This window comes from Miscanthus floridulus, chromosome 10, assembly GCF_019320115.1.
Source record: "Miscanthus floridulus cultivar M001 chromosome 10, ASM1932011v1, whole genome shotgun sequence".
NCBI lineage: Eukaryota > Viridiplantae > Streptophyta > Magnoliopsida > Poales > Poaceae > Miscanthus > Miscanthus floridulus.
Genome location: NC_089589.1, coordinates 115,781,173 through 115,799,696, shown reverse-complemented (window position 1 = coordinate 115,799,696; position 18,524 = coordinate 115,781,173). Strand labels below are relative to the sequence as shown.

The 18,524-nt window shown below is 43.4% G+C and overlaps 2 protein-coding genes across 2 annotated transcripts; one reads left to right on the top strand and one right to left on the bottom strand.

Moving 5' to 3' along the window:
- Positions 1 to 292: 292 nt before the first annotated feature.
- On the bottom strand, positions 293 to 1,170 carry LOC136489360 (agmatine coumaroyltransferase-1-like). The gene is made up of 2 exons (XM_066486021.1): positions 1,141 to 1,170; positions 293 to 943 (listed from the first exon to the last, which is right to left on the bottom strand). The coding sequence occupies exons 1-2, from the start codon at positions 1,168 to 1,170 to the stop codon at positions 293 to 295; spliced, it is 681 nt and encodes a 226-aa protein (XP_066342118.1).
- Positions 1,171 to 1,199: 29 nt separating this feature from the next.
- On the top strand, positions 1,200 to 2,767 carry LOC136485433 (agmatine coumaroyltransferase-2-like). Its single transcript, XM_066482315.1, has one exon. The coding sequence runs from the start codon at positions 1,268 to 1,270 to the stop codon at positions 2,630 to 2,632; it is 1,365 nt and encodes a 454-aa protein (XP_066338412.1). The 5' UTR covers positions 1,200 to 1,267; the 3' UTR covers positions 2,633 to 2,767.
- Positions 2,768 to 18,524: the final 15,757 nt, after the last annotated feature.

The following is an 18,524-nucleotide window of genomic DNA, read 5'->3' as shown; positions in this document are numbered from 1 at the left end:
GGCACGGGATCCAATCTTCCACAAATTCCATGTACCTCGTAGATAGGAGCAACAACCCTTGTAATTGAACATTCGAATATAAGGGCAGCCGCACCACCGGAGTAGGGTTTAGCGCGCACTGCACTATGATTCCGTCTACACGATCACATTGCTGAATATTACCGGAGCAAAACAATCTGACAAAATATTTGACATAAGACAAAGGTAATACAACGTATAAAAAAAACCGATCGAGTAATAGTAACTACTCGATTGTTTTCTGACTCGATTTTGCAACACGATAGCGAACTGCCTAAAGTCGCGCGTCTGCTGCAGAGAGAGAGTGGCAGCAGTTCTTGAAGATGTCCATTGCTTGGCTGAAGAGAGGGACGTAGGCGTCCATACTGCCATCGCCGGAGAAAGACGACACGATGAAAATACAGCCCTCCACCGGCGGGTAACTTGGCATGAAGAAGAATGGCGGCCCACAGCCGAAGTCAAAGTCCTGGAACGGGAGCCCCGGCAGGCTTTGCACCTCGACGTTCGGGCTCAGCATCGTCTCCGACGGGTCTACCTCTGCCGTCGGCACCAGCCCTTCCTCCTCCACTACCCCGGAGCTTCCGAAGTCTATGAAGGACCTGAAATAGGCGTCGTCCATGGCGGCCACCGCCTTGGACACGACCTCCACGACTTCCCGGAGAGGTCTCCTAACCAGGTAGCCCGCGGTCGTGGTCGTCCGCGCCCAGAGCACGACGTTGCCGGTGTACCCTTCGGGCACTCGCGGATGATGCATCCGCGCGCGCCCGTTCACGGAGATGCGGAGCTCGGTACCCGTGCACCCGTCTAGCCTGCGCGCCTTCGTGACGCACCGCCACAGGTGCGCGGCCACGCACTGCAGCGCGTATGGAGAGCCACGCCAGGAGGATCGGCCGACTTCTTTTTCCTCCCTTCCTATAGTACCATACTAGATGAATTGAACAGCATAAATAGCTGGATTAGGCGAACAAGAAACATAATTAAATAGTACTTGATCGGATCACATAATCTCTGCTGTTGCGAACTTGCGATCACAAACCTATATTTATTTACCTCGTGTTGCTTCTCCTAATTAGACACTATTACAGAAAATCTCCATTATTGTACTTTACATCCATAACTTACTAGTGACAGCTGCGCGGCCAAGCAAACCATCGTGGCTACATATGCGAATATATATATATTGGAAGTTCATCCACCGTGGAGAAATCACCGTGCTATCGTTGAAGGCATATCAATAATAATCCTTCCTATGAAGATCACCGTGCAGTCGTCGAAGGTCGTCACGCCCAGCTGCAGCGGCGGTCGTCCTTCCGGCGATCCCGAGGCTGTTCCGCTCACGGTATTCGACAAGGTGAACTACGACCTTTACGCCTATGGCTTATACTTCTTCCGCCCGCCAGCGCCGCCGAGCTCTGTTCTTGAGGCCGGGCTCGCCGCAGCGCTGGCCGAGTGCCCAGAGTGGGCCGGGCGGCTCGGCTTCGACGCACGTGGCAACCGCGCCATCCTGCTCAACGGCGCAGGCGCGTGCTTCGTCGAGGCCACGGCCGACGTCCCGCTCGACAGCGTCATGCCGCTGCAGCCAGCGACTTCCGAGACGCTGAGCCTGCACCCGAGCGGTGAGGACGACGACGCCGTCGACGTCGACGGAGAGCTCATGCTTGTGCAGGTCACGCGGTTCACCTGCGGCTCCTTCGTCGTGGGCACGGCCGCGCAGCATCTCGTGGCCGACGGCCTCGCCTTCCGCAGCTTCGTGAACGCCTGGGGCCAGGCCACGCGCGGCGCCGCCATCGACCCCGTGCCCGTGCACGACCGCGTGTCCTTCTTCGTGCGACGGGACCCGCCCCGCGTCGAGTTCGAGCACCGCGGCGCCGAGTACAAGCAGCCTCGCACGGAGACGCAGGCCGGCAGCAGGAAGTCAAGGAGCAATGTCGACGACAAGGTGGTGATGCATAGCGTGAACTTCAGCCGAGAGTTCGTCGCCGAGCTCAAGAAACGGGCGTCCGCGGGGGCGCCGGGGCCGTACAGCACCCTGCAGTGCGTGGCCGCGCACCTGTGGCGGTGCGTCACGAAGGCGCGCAGGTTAGACGGGTGCACGGGTACCGAGCTCCGCATCTCCGTGAACGGGCGCGCGCGGATGCATCATCCGCGAGTGCCCGAAGGGTACACCGGCAACGTCGTGCTCTGGGCGCGGACGACCACGACCGCGGGCTACCTGGTTAGGAGACCCCTCCGGGAAGTCGTGGAGGTCGTGTCCAAGGCGGTGGCCGCCATGGACGACGCCTATTTCAGGTCCTTCATAGACTTCGCAAGCTCCGGGGTAGTGGAGGAGGAAGGGCTGGTGCCGACGGCAGAGGTAGACCCGTCGGAGACGATGCTGAGCCCGAACGTCCAGGTGCAAAGCCTGCCGGGGCTCCCGTTCCAGGACTTTGACTTCGGCTGTGGGCCGCCATTCTTCTTCATGCCAAGTTACCCGCCGGTGGAGGGCGTTATTTTCATCGTGTCGTCTTTCTCCGGCGATGGCAGTGTCGACGCCTACGTCCCTCTCTTCAGCCAAGCAATGGACATCTTCAAGAACAGCTGCCACTCCCTGTCTGCAGCAGACGCGCGACTTTAGGCACGTTCACTTTCGTGTTACAAAATCGAGTCAGAAAACAATCGAGTAGTTACTATTACTCGATCGTTTTTTTTATATGTTGTATTACCTTTGTCTTATGTCATATATTTTGTCGGATTGTTTTGCTCCGGTAATATCCAGCAATGTGATCGTGTAGACGGAATCAGAGGGTAGCACACGAGACACAGAAATTTATACTAGTTAGGGCTGCGGTGTGCGCTAAACCCTACTCCAGTGGTGCGACTGCTCTTATATTCGTATGCTCAATTACAGGGGCTGTTACTCCTAGCTAACATGGAATTTGTGGAAGATTGGATCCCGTGCCCGTGGTCCCTATCCTCCTTTATATAGGCAGGAGACGTAGGCTTACAGAGAGGGCGATCGGGATAACAGCTTGCGTTCCTAGTTTGTTATACGATATGCGCAACAGATTGATTCTAACTATCGTCCAGATACACCCGCCTTGTTTGCCTTGATCTCCACGTTGGTTGATCACGTTAGCCCTTGCGGGCCTCCTCCTTGACGGCTGCTGGGCCGATAGCTCGGTGGTAGTTATATATACGGGCAGTGCAGGTACCTCTGACCCATATCTCTGACACATTTGTTTCTTTGACTATTGATTTTAAAATGTTGTTGAGATTCTTGACATAAAATTTATATCTAGATAAAGCAGAAGTAATCTCCTAAGTTTGCATTCAACCTATGTATATATATGTTGTTGTGAAAGATAATATGAGTTTTGCTCCGGTGGTCCTTCTAAAACACTTTGCACTGCTCTTAAAGCGCCCTGGTAATTAATAATTATTTTTTCTGGTATGGATCTGGATTCGGGCTGGCCCTACCCACAACCAAGCCCAGTACTGTTTGAGTCCGATCGGTTTTGTCGATCCGCCCGAGCCGCACAACGCGAACTGGAACATCGAGTGCGTCAGTGCATGGCCGACGACGGCGGCGGCATCAGCAGCCATCCGCTACCGATACGGAGGCTACATTCGCCGCGGCTTTAGACTGGACGGCACAGTAACTCACAACAGAGAGCTTGACTGCTGCGCCGCCTCCGACGTCCGTCACCATTGCTGAGCCTTTTGTCGAGCCGGACCACGGCGAGATAAGTTCCTTCCTTTCACTTTTCATCTCCAAGTCAGAGTTTTCCCCGTTATTTCCCATCCTTCCGCTGACCCGATACCGAGGAGATCTACAACTGCTGCCGAGCTCTCGAACAGGCAACAATGGCCGTTGTCCTAGTCAAGTAATCCGAGATCCGGCCTCTTTGCTTGATTATTCTAGAGATGCAATAAATTGATTTTCAGTAGTAGTATGTTTTCGACACCTGGATTTTGAGAATATGACGGAGATACTTAATTCTTGTTGACATAATTAAAAATATAGAAAAATGCCCAAAACTCAGCGTTCGACGTTGAAAGGAAAAAGTCAACTTAAGCCCCGACCTTTCATACTTGGTCTACTTCAACCTCCAAACTATGAAACCGTCTGTTTTACCCCCTGAACTTTCCAAAACCGTCAATTTTACCCCCTGGGCTGTTTTCAGCGGCGGTCTTGCTACAGTACTGGTGGGTTCGAATTTTCTCTTTTTTTATTTATTTTCGACGAATTTTTAAAAAATCATAGTAAATCATAGAAAAATCATAAAATGAAAAATCTAATTTTATTGGACTCCACATGAGTAGATCTACACAGTGAATATATAATACGGTATGCTTTAGTACAAATTTTTTTTGTAGCTTTAGATTAATTAGAAAATCCAATTTTGTCTGTAATTAATTAGAATTTATCTATAACTAAGTTATATATAGTCCAATGAGTACGGAATTTTTACTATAGTTCAAGCATATAATAATTATTTTAACAAGCATACAATAATTATTTTTACTACGAAGTATGTATTAACATGTATACCAAGTAAACATGTATTAGATAATTATTTATTTTAATACTTATGAAGCATGGAAAAATGTTCACCTAACAAACCACATAGCAATAACACTGACAATTCACTTTAATTTATATTAATAGATAATCAACTTCATAAGTTGTTATTTGAAATAAGTTTATGTATTTTAACTTAAACATTATGTTATATCAATATTGGTGATTTATTTTTAACCATTGTATGATATATAAAACTACAACATATAATATGAGATGACAAATTCAACATGTTTAGTTCCACAGTGCAAGCTAAATTTTAACTTAGCATGTGGAAAATAATACTACTAGGACCTAAACTCTTTTTAATGAAAACATTTAATAAAAAATAAAAACACTTGAGTTTCTGCTTAACATGTGGAAAAAATTGCAACAACTTGATTTAAATTTGAAAGCTATGAAGTCAAAGAAAGGGACGCAAGAAGAGCTTATATATCTTAACATTAGGTTTCAACTAAATACATATCACGCTAGAAAAAAGATAAATACTAGAAAATCTAACTTGAGATCACGAATGGAGCCGGTCCATGTTAATCATCACAAGTATTGACAGAAAAAACAAAATATAGATTATAGAAATTGTCCTAAAATTAGAAACATCCGACCATCAATTCAGTATAACCTAATCACCAAAGATAATAGCAGCAATTGGATGTGTTCTATTTTCTAAATAATTACTCACCTCTACGATTGCGCAAAAAAATATAAAGTAACTCACGGCTCTATATTTAAACTACCCAATCATGCCGTTAAGAAACATAATCTAAAGTTGACCTAAATTTGCATCGAATTACACATGTCCTTCTATTATGATAGATAATTTATGTAACTCAATTTTCATCTCAATATTAGAAAACATATAAATCCTCTCAAAATTACATCTAAATTATCAACATCTTCCATTACAAAAAATGCTTAAATAACCATAGAACATATATATGCGCCTACACTACCCACTTCTAAAAACATTAATATATTAAGATTTGATTAAAGTAAACATATGCGCCGTGCCAGCATGCATGAATGATAAATATATATGTTTATTTAATGACATAAAAATATTTCATTAATAACTCATATAGTAATGATGCTAATAAATTGTTTAAAACCATATTTGTAGCCATGAGATATAATTTATATAGATTGTTACTTTAGATATATTTATATATTTTAATTAAAATGTTTGATATGTCTATATTTGTAGTATTACCATAGATGCACATATATTTTCTTGGTATAAAAATTCAATCATCTTGAGAAGTGTGGAAGAACACTAATGGCTATATTTTCCGACCTTTAATATTACTTTAAAGTAAAAAGTCGATCACTATTAGACTTAACTTAAGGATTAAAATTCTCTTTAGTTTGGCACTGCTACCCCATCCGAGGTCTCACTTCAAGCTCTACCACTTATCTTAAGTGCCATGGTGCATATTTCAAATGATCATTTATACTACTGTAGTATTCAATAATATAGTCTGTGACCTAAAATCCTTACTTTAAAAAAGTGCATAGAGTTAATAAAAGATACAATAAGCACAAGTGCTTTAACTAACTTGAGGACAAAAAAGTCTGTAGTGGTCAATAAGAATAAAATTTTAAAAAATAAATTTTGATTCATGACTTCATAAAATATATGATGCAATAAGGGCCACCATAGTTAATGGCAAGGCTTTAGACTAATTGCATGTTTAAAATTTATAGAGGTGCCATATAACAAAAAAATATAAATATGGATAAAAAAACATATGGATTTGTCCCATGCACAAAACGGTAACTTATAAGTTTATGATAACGAGATATAGACTACAGAGTATTTATTATGTCTATGTTTTAAGAAAATAAACAAAAAGACATAAAATTTTATATAAATATTTTTTGATTAGTTAGATGTATTATACAGTAACTAATTCTTATATTTCTTAAAATTCTAGCCCGTACGACAGCATGGGTTGATGGACTAGTTGTCACTGGTTATAAGCACGCTAGCGGTTGATGTAAACTACAATAATTTTCATGCATGCACCTTGCAGTGGCGTCGTCTCTATCAATATTTTCCTCCTCATCAAAATATATCAAAATTGAGTAGCGTGGAAACTGCACCGTGGTGTCGTAATAGTTGCGTGCAGCTTAGGTTTTACATGGGCACCGCCGGCGGCGGCTAGCGCGTCGTTTTGAATTTGGGTCCAGCGAAGCGCCAATTGCCACGCCCTGTTTCAGCTAGGTCTTATCAGTCATGATACAATGTTTTTCTCTCATAACAAACCACATATATCGTTATGCGTCGTAGTCCACCAAAATGGTGCACACAATAGGTACTAGAAGAATGCTACTGAAGATAGAGCAACGCCGAAGATTGGAGATGCCACGAGGTTCACAGAGCCATCCGCTGCGGTGCGCATCTGGAAAAAGGCCATGTACAGACAAGGCGGATTTATCGATGCCACCTTATCATCTCCAACCGGTATAGCTCGTAGACCACCTCGGTGCTGCTGTTTGACCCTAGTTGTGGTGCTAGAAGAATGCTATTGAGGTGGTTACATTATAATGTGTTGATACACATTGATTGTAACATTGACCTGTACGTAAATAGGTCTTTGTTATCGTATATGGAATTTTAGTGTAAGGTCTTTGTTATCGTATATGTAATTTATTTCTAATATTTTTATTATTTTTTGATGTATTTCATTGCTATCTAAATAAATATATCGTTGTTGTTAAAATTTTCCCACTGTACTATCTAAATAAATATATCATTTACATATATGCACCTTCACTGTCGGTTCTACTTACAAACCGGCAGTGATATTAACTTTCAATGCCGGTTCTACTTAAAAACCGACAGTGATGTCCATGCCCCCCTATATTAAACAAACCGCCGGCCACATACATCGATCCCACCCACCCACGAACTCTCACAGTCTTATTTATCACGTTTCACTCTCACTTCTCTAGAAATCCACTCTCTCTCTCTCTACGTGATTTGGTCATGGCTCCTGCATTTTTCAATGGTATTGATATGTTGTCTTCTTCAATATTCTATCTATATTCATTTGATCTATATTTATATTCATGTTTCTTTGCATTCTACATTTATATATATATTCTTATTCCTTGCATTCGATCTATATTTAATTATGTTGCCATATTTTACTTGGAAGAATTTTTTGTGCATATATTTTATGTTCATATTTTTTGGCATTTTATCGATCAGGTGGTATGAACAACGGACCTCCCCCACCACAAGAACTAGGTTTCCACCCTGGCGATGAGCCACTCGCTCCTAATGTGGCCGTTCTATGGTTCCCTGTTCCAGCTATTGTATGAAATATTTTCCAACATCTTTTGTTTTTTGATGCTAACAAATAAGTGTAATTAGTTTAATATCATTGTTGCATACATATATGTCGCAGACTATATCACCAATAGATCGGCTACGAACAGCACTTAGCTGGTTCTTTATCTCGGACATCGTCGAGAACACGTCATCTAATGTAAGTGGTCGGCTATGGACATGTGAACTCAGTTTTTCCATCCCTTTGAGGGGTGCAAATTATTGGAACCATATCCATGAGACGGGAAGACAGAGCCCGGACATGATAAGCGCCCAATTTAGTGCCATGCGCATCAGTTTAGAGGCACTTTGATGTGTTTGTTATGATATGCCTAATTTCTCACACTTCAAGGCACTTGCTTTGAATGCTGGTGATATCCCCGTCCCGCAAGCAAGCGAATGGTTTGCGAGCTACAACTGTGCGGATATGGTAAAATGGTCACTTATACCTGAGTTGTGGTTATTTATTGTTTATTATTGTTATAACATTCTCTATTTTTTTTCTTTTTCTCCGCATGCAGATCGCACTCCAGGACCTTACCTATGCTGCATATGGCTTGTGGGCCGTTCTAGACCAAGCTACGGAGCAACTCGGGTACGATTAGGACTTCTGCAATGGTAACCTCGGCCAGCTCACTGTAGAAGGACGCCACTACTACATAAGGATTACTAACAGGGGCAGTGGTCATTCAGTAGGTTACATCTATGGCCGACCATTCTTTCGATATTATGAGGCACGAGAGAGTGCACTCATACGGGCATTGGACTTCATCGATACAAGCGGATACATAATCCGTGACATCAATTACCATATTGGCTACAGAGGCATGTTAGTGTGCGTGGCCCGATCGAACCCGATAGTGATTCCGATAGTAATTAATGTTTATTAGGTTGTTTTCAAGGTCATAGTTTAATTGGGTTCTAATTTTAATTTGTATGGCTTTGTGTGTTTAATTATTGTCATGCATGTAATTCGTGTAACATTTGTTGGCAACTGGAAATATACGTTCCGATGTCGTATTCGTCTCAAACTTTTTCTTAGGCTTGCACGTGCCACGTGTGAAGGAAACACCAAGTTTGGGATTTTTTGGAGATGGTTTGCTACTTTCTGAGGTTTAATTGAATTTCCGCGCGACGACACCGTTTAATTATAGGTTGAACTGAGTCTACCCACGAAAAGATCCGAAATGGTGCCAAACTTTTACACATGCTCTAATGTGCCCTAGGGATAAGAATTTTATGGAGGTGGATGACAAAATCTATTGGGTCCAAGATGAAATTCACCCTCTTTTGTCTCATTCAGCACAGAGAAAAATATAATAAATAAAAAAAATGATCAGAAAAACCTCATATCCTGTGTAGGGTCTTAATTTGGGTGTACATGCTTGCCAAAAAAAATTCAAGCCATTTCGACGTAGGCGAAGTATACATGCTTCATAGAGGTATATGTGCCTTTTCATCGAAACATGACTATACACATAGGTTATCAAGGTTTCTGTGGTTCATAGGCATTCCGGTATCGTATTTGTCTCAAATTTTTTCTTAGGCTTGCACGTGCCACGTGTGAAGGAAACACCAAGTTTGGGATTTTTCGGAGATGGTTTGCTACTTTCTAAGGTTCAATTGAATTTCAGCGCGATGACACCATTTAATTATAGGTTGAACTGAGTCTATACATGAAAAGATCCGGAATGGTGCCAAACTTTTACACAGGCTTTAATGTGCCCTAGGGATAAGAATTTTGTGGCGGTGGATGACAAAATCTATTGGGTCCAAGATGAAATTCACCCTCTTTTGTCTCATTCGGCATAGAGAAAAATATAATAAATAAATAAAATTATCAGAAAAACCTCAGATCCTGTGTGGGGTCTTAATTTGGGTGTATAAGTTTGCCAAAAAAATGTCAAGTCATTTCGACATAGAAATACATATGCTTCTATTTATTTAGTATATAAAAAACATAGTACAATACTACATTTTTCAAAAAAAAACTGCTACACAACATCACTGTCGGTTTTGGGAATAAACCGACAGTGATGTACCCTCATCACTATCGATTTATAATGAGAATCGGCAGTGATGAGCTATTTCCTGAATTAATTAAATAATTTATAAAATTGAACAAAAAAATATGGCCCGTTTGGGACTCGAACACGGGTCTCGGGGGCTACGTTGAGGGGTGTTAACCGTTGAGCCAGACGGAGAAGTTCAAAAAAAATGAAAAGTTATCCTTCTTAACACCTAACTGCTACATTTTTTGAAAAAAAAAACTGCTACACCACATCACTACCGGTTTGGGGCTTGAACTAGTAGTGATGTACCCTCATCACTGTTGGTTTATAATGAGAACCGACAGTGATGAGCTATTTCCTGAACTAATTAAATAATTTATAAAAAAACAAAAAAATTTGGGCTGCCTGGGACTCGAACACGGGTCTCGGGGGCTTGGTTGAAGGGTCTTAACCGTTGAGACAGTCGGAGGAGTTCGAAAGAAAATGAAAAGTTATCCTACTTAACACCTAACTGCTAAACCACATCACTACTGGTTTGGGAATGACCTGGCCGTGATGTACACCATCACTGTCGATTTGGGGAGTGACCCGGCAGTGATGTACCCCATCACTGTCACTTTCGACTTACAACCGGCAGTGATGAGATACTAGTATAAAAGAGGCACAGGTTGAAATTATCCAAATTCATTTCAGCCCCGCGCTAACCCCCCCCCCCCCCCCCCCCGCGCCGCTGGAGCACCACCCCGCACCGGAGCACCACCCCATGCCATCCACCGCCCCACGCCGGAGCTCCGCCCCACGCTGTCCACCGCCCCAAGCCGGAGCACTACGCCGTCTGTGCCCTCGTTCGTTGTCCACGACGCCGGCCGTGCCCCTCCTCCTTCCTGGTGAGTGCGTTCAGGAGCACTCCCATCGCCGAGGCCTTCAGGAGGGCGCGGACAGCTGCTTTCCCTCCCCCACAGTGAGTGCATGGCTCACTGCTCGCTGTGTGTTTGTTGAAATTCCCCACGGTGTTAGTGCCTCATGGTAGCGCTTCTCCCTCCTGGTTCCTACCTTCCACCACCTATGGCTAGTAACATTGCTGATTTTTTTGTATCACCCACATCACAAGTATAATCATGGTCATCTCAACTCCATCTTCTATGAGTATTAGTGGTCCCCTTAGACCACGTAGGTTCGGATGCCAGATAAAGAAAAAAAGCAGGGACCTCGCTGGCTTCGTGGATTGCTAGATAGAGTAGCTTGCAGAAGAAGTCAGCGCCTCACCTGACAAATCATAGAAACACATATGGAGCTATATGTTGTGTCTTAGCATGCATTTTCTCGAGAGCATGGGATGAGTAAAGTGACCGAGTCATAAGATGGCATAACATGGAGTGGTTGGGACAAGAAGAAAGTGACAAATATACATTGTGTTAGGAAAAATTAGTTCTAATACATCCACTCCTATGTGTATTATAGTTTTTTAAGACAGTTGATAGTGTATGCGCACATTGATGATGCTGTTAGGGTATGTTTGTTTGTTCAGGCAAGAATCCTAGGCATCCGATTTTTAAATGTCTAGAACGAAAAATAAAGAACTACCTTGTGACTTCGGAGAGCATTTGCTTGTTTTTTATGAGCTTTCTAGCATCCTTACTAAGATAGTCTTTTCTAGCAGATTTTAGATGATTACTGATGATGACGTATTGTGTGATCTTGATACAATCACTGTAGCTACGTATTTGATGTTCAAGTACAAATTTGTGTGCTCTCGCCTCTCTGTCAGTCAGGAGAAGAAATGATACATTTCAATGGCACAGACATGCACCAGCATCCCAAAAATACATCTAGTTGATTTTTTAATTTCCTGGAAGATGTGGTTTTCTATTATTTGTTCATCAACCCTTTTACAACAAAAGCCCCATTGACATACCTACAAATATTGTTCATTAGAGTAGTGGTATCCATAGCCTCATGTTTCATGTAGATTTCGATATAACAGTGTGTGGATCACCAATGCGTCAATGAGAGGTTTTTTAGATACTAATGGCAATGTAAAACATGACATACATAGGTGACACCTGAATAAGTGGATTTTATTAAGATATGACTATATAAGTCAATTTCAGCTTCCTCCAAAATTCATAAACCAATCGGTATAATATGACTATTGGGAGCAATGAAGAATTTGGTTACTCATCTTGCACATGAGCAATACTGACAATGTATTGCCAAACAATGTTCTTACTCTTAAGCTTCCCCAGTTCAGTGAGTTACTATTACCACTTACCACATGCCTAATTTACTTAAATGTATAGGCAACCATGGCATGGTATGTAGTGCATGTTGGTCACATGCATGGGATTTATCGAACCTAGGAAGATTGCTATGCTCAAGTCAATCGCTACCCTGATAATTTGCACAAAAAGACAACACAGAGCTGAAGCTTTGAGGGCCTACTATAGTTATCCGGCCTACTATGGTCTAATGAATACAAACCATGGTCATCCGCTGGCACTGGAGATTGAAGAGAAGCCAGCCGCCGAAGATGTGAAGATTAGGAGAATTGCTACTTGGTCTTAGAAAGATGTCATGCTTTTATTTATGGCTATGGTCATTGCTTTTCTTATTTGAAAGTTGATGTAGGCTTAGTTTCGTAGAACAGTAGGTGGACTTTGTTGTATGTGGTCAATCAAACAATGAATTTGTTCTAGGTGAGCATATGCTATTATTTGACTTTGTTGTATGTAGACTTATTATTAGACTTTGCATTAAACATATTATATATATATGTGTATATATATATGAACATATGCTATTAGTAGTTGTCCGTAGCCAAAACTAACCACGATCGTGTCACGGCCATGACTCATCGTCGCCTGTTACCCTATCGCCGAAGAACAGATCGGCAACAAGAAGCGGCTGATATCGCTGGGACGGGAGAGCCGCATGATCCGACAAACAGTGACGGTGTCAATCAGGATGGTGAGAACGAGCAGCCATGGATCTCGTCTGGCCTGCTCGATCTGGGTCAAAATGACCAAGATGGTCAGGTAACTTTGGTATCATGTGACTATGTAGCCACACACGCTAATCAATTGAGAGAGTCATAGCTTACTTGGTGTCTCTAGAAGGAGCCTCCACTGGCCGAGAAGCCAGAGGGTTCGGGTAGCAGGAAGGCCAGATCCAAGCGAGGCGTGTCAAAGATTCCTGTTGGTAGGAATGCACACTAGCACATTACTGAGTTCGATGAATTCGGGGATCCACTCTCACCGCCTATAGCTTTGACCAAATACAAGACTATCCTCGGGTTACTTGCTAGGGACTTCATCCCGATTAGGTACAGGAAGTGGATTGGGAAAGATGATGACCCGTGGAGGGTTCCCGAAAGTGAGAAGGATTACATATGGGATGTCAAGATCCTAGAGTATTTCACTTTCCCAATGGAGTATGACAAGGAGTTAGTCAAGAAAAAAGCAAAACAAATCATGGGAACATGCTTCAAGAATTTCAAGGGGACATTGGACAAGAATTTTGTCCTCCAAAATAAAGAGCCAGATTTCGATGGTGGACAGTTTAGCAAGCAGAAGGACTTCTGGCAGGATTTCAAGGAATACATGTTATCCGAGGAGTACTTAAAACTGAGCGGGAAGAATAAGGAGAACTCACAGAAAGCGACGAATCCTCATCATCTCGGCTCTTGTGGCTACGCCAAAAAGATTCCAGAATTTGAAGCAGAACTTTAAAAGATGGATCGCCTTGCTGAAGAAGGCGTTCAGGTTGAGACCGCCGATTGGGAGCCTAGATCGGTAATATACTGTATGGGGTGGAATGTATGGCACGTTGAGGACAGGAGCTTTAGCTCCACAAATCAACCTATGAGCGAACACATCTAGAGGATCTACCAGTTAACTGAGGAGGTGAGGCAAGGGACTCGCACTTCTAATAGAGAAAAGACGTGCTCACCCAAGCAATCGGAACTAAGGAGCACCCTAGTCGCTCTAGAGGAACTGGTGTTGTTCCTTGGAAACTAGCATTCCCCCAAGAATCTAACACTTCCCAAAGCAGCTCGAGGTGTAGAGCGGAACAGGAGGCATAGTATTTGAGGCGACAAAAAGAGATGGAAGACAGAATGGAAGCACCGATTGAGGCGACTATTGAAGTGCAAGTCGAGCAAATTTTACTGTCCAAGGGCTCAGGAGTACCACAAAACCCTACTCCTACTGCCTTTAGCCCACAATTTAGGGGTCGCAGCAGTTGCGGATCGACCCCGCTCGACGAAGAAGAGACGAATGTGCCTCATCTGGTGGACGATATCACTGAACCCGTCAATGTCAAGTTGTACATCCATCAGGAATGGACAAAGGACAAGGTGGCGCATGGCTAGGCCTGGCCTGCAGGAGATGGGACAATTAATGGCCGCCCAATTCCACAGGGGTACGCTCGTGTCACCATTGATAGAATACTTTATAAGAAGTATAACAAGATACCCATTGAGTACCCCGTAGCGGAAGACAGGCCAAAACTTGGTCAACACAAGGGCTCACAAGTGACCTGGCGCAAGCGCTTCATTAAGCTTGACCATCAATTGTCCTCTGATGATGAGGACGACTGCGAGTCTTCGCCCACCCACGATGATCACTCACCAACTCCCAACAGAGATCACTCCCCTCCTCATCTAGAGCCATCACCCCCGAGAAGACAGAGGTCTCCTTCTATTCCTCCTCGTCTGACTCCATCTTCATCAGCTCCGAGAAAAGAGACTCCTCCTCCTCCATCTTCATCAGCGCCGGGAAAATAGAATTCTCGTCGTCATCCTCCTCCTTCTCCTCCACCTTAGCCCAAAACAAGATCAAGGACATCCTCGCAGTCGCAGAAAAGGTCCTTGGATTCAGTCGCTAATGCTCCCAAAGTGGACCAACAACAAAGAAAAAGGCCATTCAGTGGCAGTGTTACCACCTTGATGAAAGAAAAATTTACAGCACACATCTCGAAGGAAGATTGTGTTAGTTTCTTCAATCTCTGTGCCTCATTGCCTTCGTTTTTGTTGAAGTCCGAATTCGAAAGGCAAACACAGAAGAAATACGCTACAACAAGAGACGAAGAAATACACAATAAAGATTTAAGGAACATACAGAAGTACGTCAAAGACAACCCAGGATTAACCATGGAAGAGGCCGTGAACATCTATTATGATGTACAAGGGATGGGAACACTAGCTATGAAGTATGAAAGGGGCAATCTTTTGGTTTCCCATCATGAGTATAAAAATCTGACAATATATATGCGCCAGTTACATGAATATTACATGGCTCAAGCTATAGAGACGGACGACTTTGGTTTTGAGGTTATTATCCGTTCGCCACATGTTTTCCATTATCCTGAAGAAGAGAAGTTCGATGTCGAGTGGGAGTGCTTGTTCTAGCTATACCAGAAACGCTCTCTTGATGTTCAAATGTTGACGCTGTGGACTATGTAAGTACCCTACACGCATGATATTATAATTAACTACTCTCTCGAAACACAAATTGTTAACTTTTGAGCACTTCTCATGATTTTATGTAGGTGTATAGCAAAATTTTGCATTTTAAAAAGCAAATGGGATTACATAGGCTTCTTGGACCCCTTGTGAGTCAATGAGAGGACATGTGTAGGCCTCCATGGATGTGACGTGGATGACCTAAAACAGAGATTGATCGCTGTTTTCGATGAATTCACGATGAAGAACAAAACCCACATACTTCTAGCCTACAACTATGAGTATGTGTTCTCGGCTTTTAATTTTATGCTTCTTTTTTCGTTAAGATTATTCGATAATTAGGATTCTATGATTGCAGCAACCATTTCGTCTTTATTTGTGTCAATCTTGCAAAAAATCTGATCGAGGTGTGGGACTCGAAGAAAAAACCATTTCATCATCTGGATGCACCGGTGGCAGTGCTGAATTAGTAAGCGATCCTAATAACATATTATTTTCTAATCACACATACCGTTTTCTAATGTTTCTCCCTTTAATGTTGCTCAGTGTTCGAAATGGAGGGGAAGTATCTATCACAGCCGGCGGGAAATAATAAATACGGGTTTTATGTAATGTGGGCAATGCTTCGCTACATCGGCGGGAAATTGGAAGAAGCCGATAAGTTGGTGTGTATAATCCCCATTTCATTTATGTCTGTTAATAATTCCACAAAATGATTTACGGTTCCTCTTTGGGTATCATCTTTTTTGAACGACTGCGTAAGAAATATAACCACGAAAGTCTATTAGACATGAAGATCGTCGCACTGCAATCGGAGCTGGCAAAATTCATCTTAGCCGAGGTATTGAAAAAAGATGGAGTATTTTCCATTGCACAATCCGTGAAGTACAAGGACCAGTATGGCCCAGAGCGGCTCGCCAGATTATTGTAAGAAGTCCGAGAAGCATTGCACAATCTATAAAGTCCGAGAATATTTCTTTTTATTTTAATGGATCGAGATCTGGATAAGAACATTTGAATGGTAGCCGTAACATTTGTAATATTTAATATTGTTGGACCTGTCGTCTACGTAGCGTATATAAAGCGAAACCCGATTCCACGAAAAAATATAAATTAAAATCAATTATAAAATAATAAAATGCGAACGTGACATCACTGCCGGTTATCAGAAAACCGGCAGTGTTGTCGTAAACATCATTGTCGGTTATCAACAAAACAGGCAGTGATGGCACTGCCGGCTCGAGCCACAAACCGGCAGCGTTGACTTAGCCATCACTGCCGGTTCTCGTCACAAACCGGTAGTGATTCTTACTATAACACTGCCGGTTGAAACACAAACCGACAGTGTTGTTGGAACTGAACTCTACAGGGTGGTCTTATGAACCGGCAGTGTTGGTGGAAATGGACACTGTCGGTTGTGTAAAGAACCGACAATGAAGTTGAAGAACACTGCCGGTTTATAGGAACCGACAGTGATAACTTACCCTCATTACTGCCGGTATGGTTGTGTCCATTCAAAATCCGACAGTGATGGGGTATTTTGAACCGGTAATGAATTGCTATTCGGACGTAGTGACTGCCGCTAGAGCCACATGGAAGCATGCACTAGGCAGTGGATCACGTGCTGATTAGTGGACGGGGACCCGATCCCGCTCCCTCTCGCCCAATTTAGATATAGTGTAGGAAAAAAACAAATTACGGAAAGTGGTGAGGCATCAGTTGCTTATAATACTTCAATGGTGGATGTGCATGCAGCAGCATGTGATATGTCCAGCAGGGGTGCCTCTCTTGATATTTGAATCTAGAGGTTGACCAAGCTTATTTCCTAATAATTGTTGTACCTCATCAGTCACATTAATTTTCTTAGTGGTAGTGCCTCGACTCTTGACTATCAAAGCCCAGCCTCATCTGTTTTATATTAGAAAGCAACACAATGATATATAAGGCTTCGTTTGGCATAGCTCAGCTTTACCAGTGAAGTCATTTTTTGGGGTTTTACCTTAAATGAGCAGCTTTCACAGTGAAGCTGAGCTGCTTTGGTCACCCCGTTTAGTAAAACGGCTTCACGTGATAGACCAAAAGAATCAAATCACTATATTGCCCTTTCTTTTTTCTTTTCTCCTTTTTTTCTCAATCTTCCTCACGGCCAATCTCTTTCTTCCTCTTCTGGCTGGCTCGTCCAATGCCTGTTTGCTTGGCGCTCACCCCGATGGCTGAGCGCCCCAGCAGCCACACCCCCGTGGGCTGCGCCCCGGTGAGCCTAGCCCCCAGCGGCCATGCCCCTGGCGAGCGGCACCCCCGGTGGGCGGCGCCCCGCCGAGCCATGCCCTCAGCGGTCCGCGCTCTCCGTGGCCGCGTCCCAGCGAGCTGCGCTCCCAGAGCCACGTCCTCGGTGGCCGTGCCCCGGCAGGCCACGCCTTGGCACGGCGCCCCTTGTGGGCCACACACATGCGCGCTCTCCTATGTGTGTGCAAAACTTGTCTTTTGTGTATGCTGGGCCCCACATGCGTCAGGTGAAGCTGGAATAAGCTACTTTTTTTCAGCTTCATCACGTCTCATCCCTTTCTGAGAGGAGAAAAAATAGCTTGACCCATGAAGCTGTTTTGAAAAAAGGGTGTTTCACAAAAAACAACTCACAATAGCTCATGAGTTGTTGGTGAAGCTGTGCCAAACATGCCCAAAGTATCATATCCATGTTTGATCTTGGCTGCATGTGAGCATTAAATAGTTTGGTGAGAGTCAAATAGTCACCTCATTATGTTAGGTGAAAAAAACTTACATAAAACAAGTTGTTCATGGGTTGTACATGCCCTAATCAGTAACCAGCTATACAATGTGGTCACTGAGAATATGAGAATCCAGCACCTTGGATCCGTTAGAAAAGTATGTGCATGGCGTCCTGTGTGTTGAAATTCACAATGGTTGCTGTCCATTTCTGCTCCCTGCAAATTGTACTCGTGGACTTAATAATTTGTACTTCCTTTATCCTACATTATAAGTTATTTTGGTTTTCCGATATATAATATTTGTTATACATTTAGGCATGCACTATGTCTAAATATATACTCCCTCCGTACAGGAAAATGAAGGCGTTCTGGGACTTCTGCTCGTTTGCGTAAATGATGTCTCCGAGCGCTT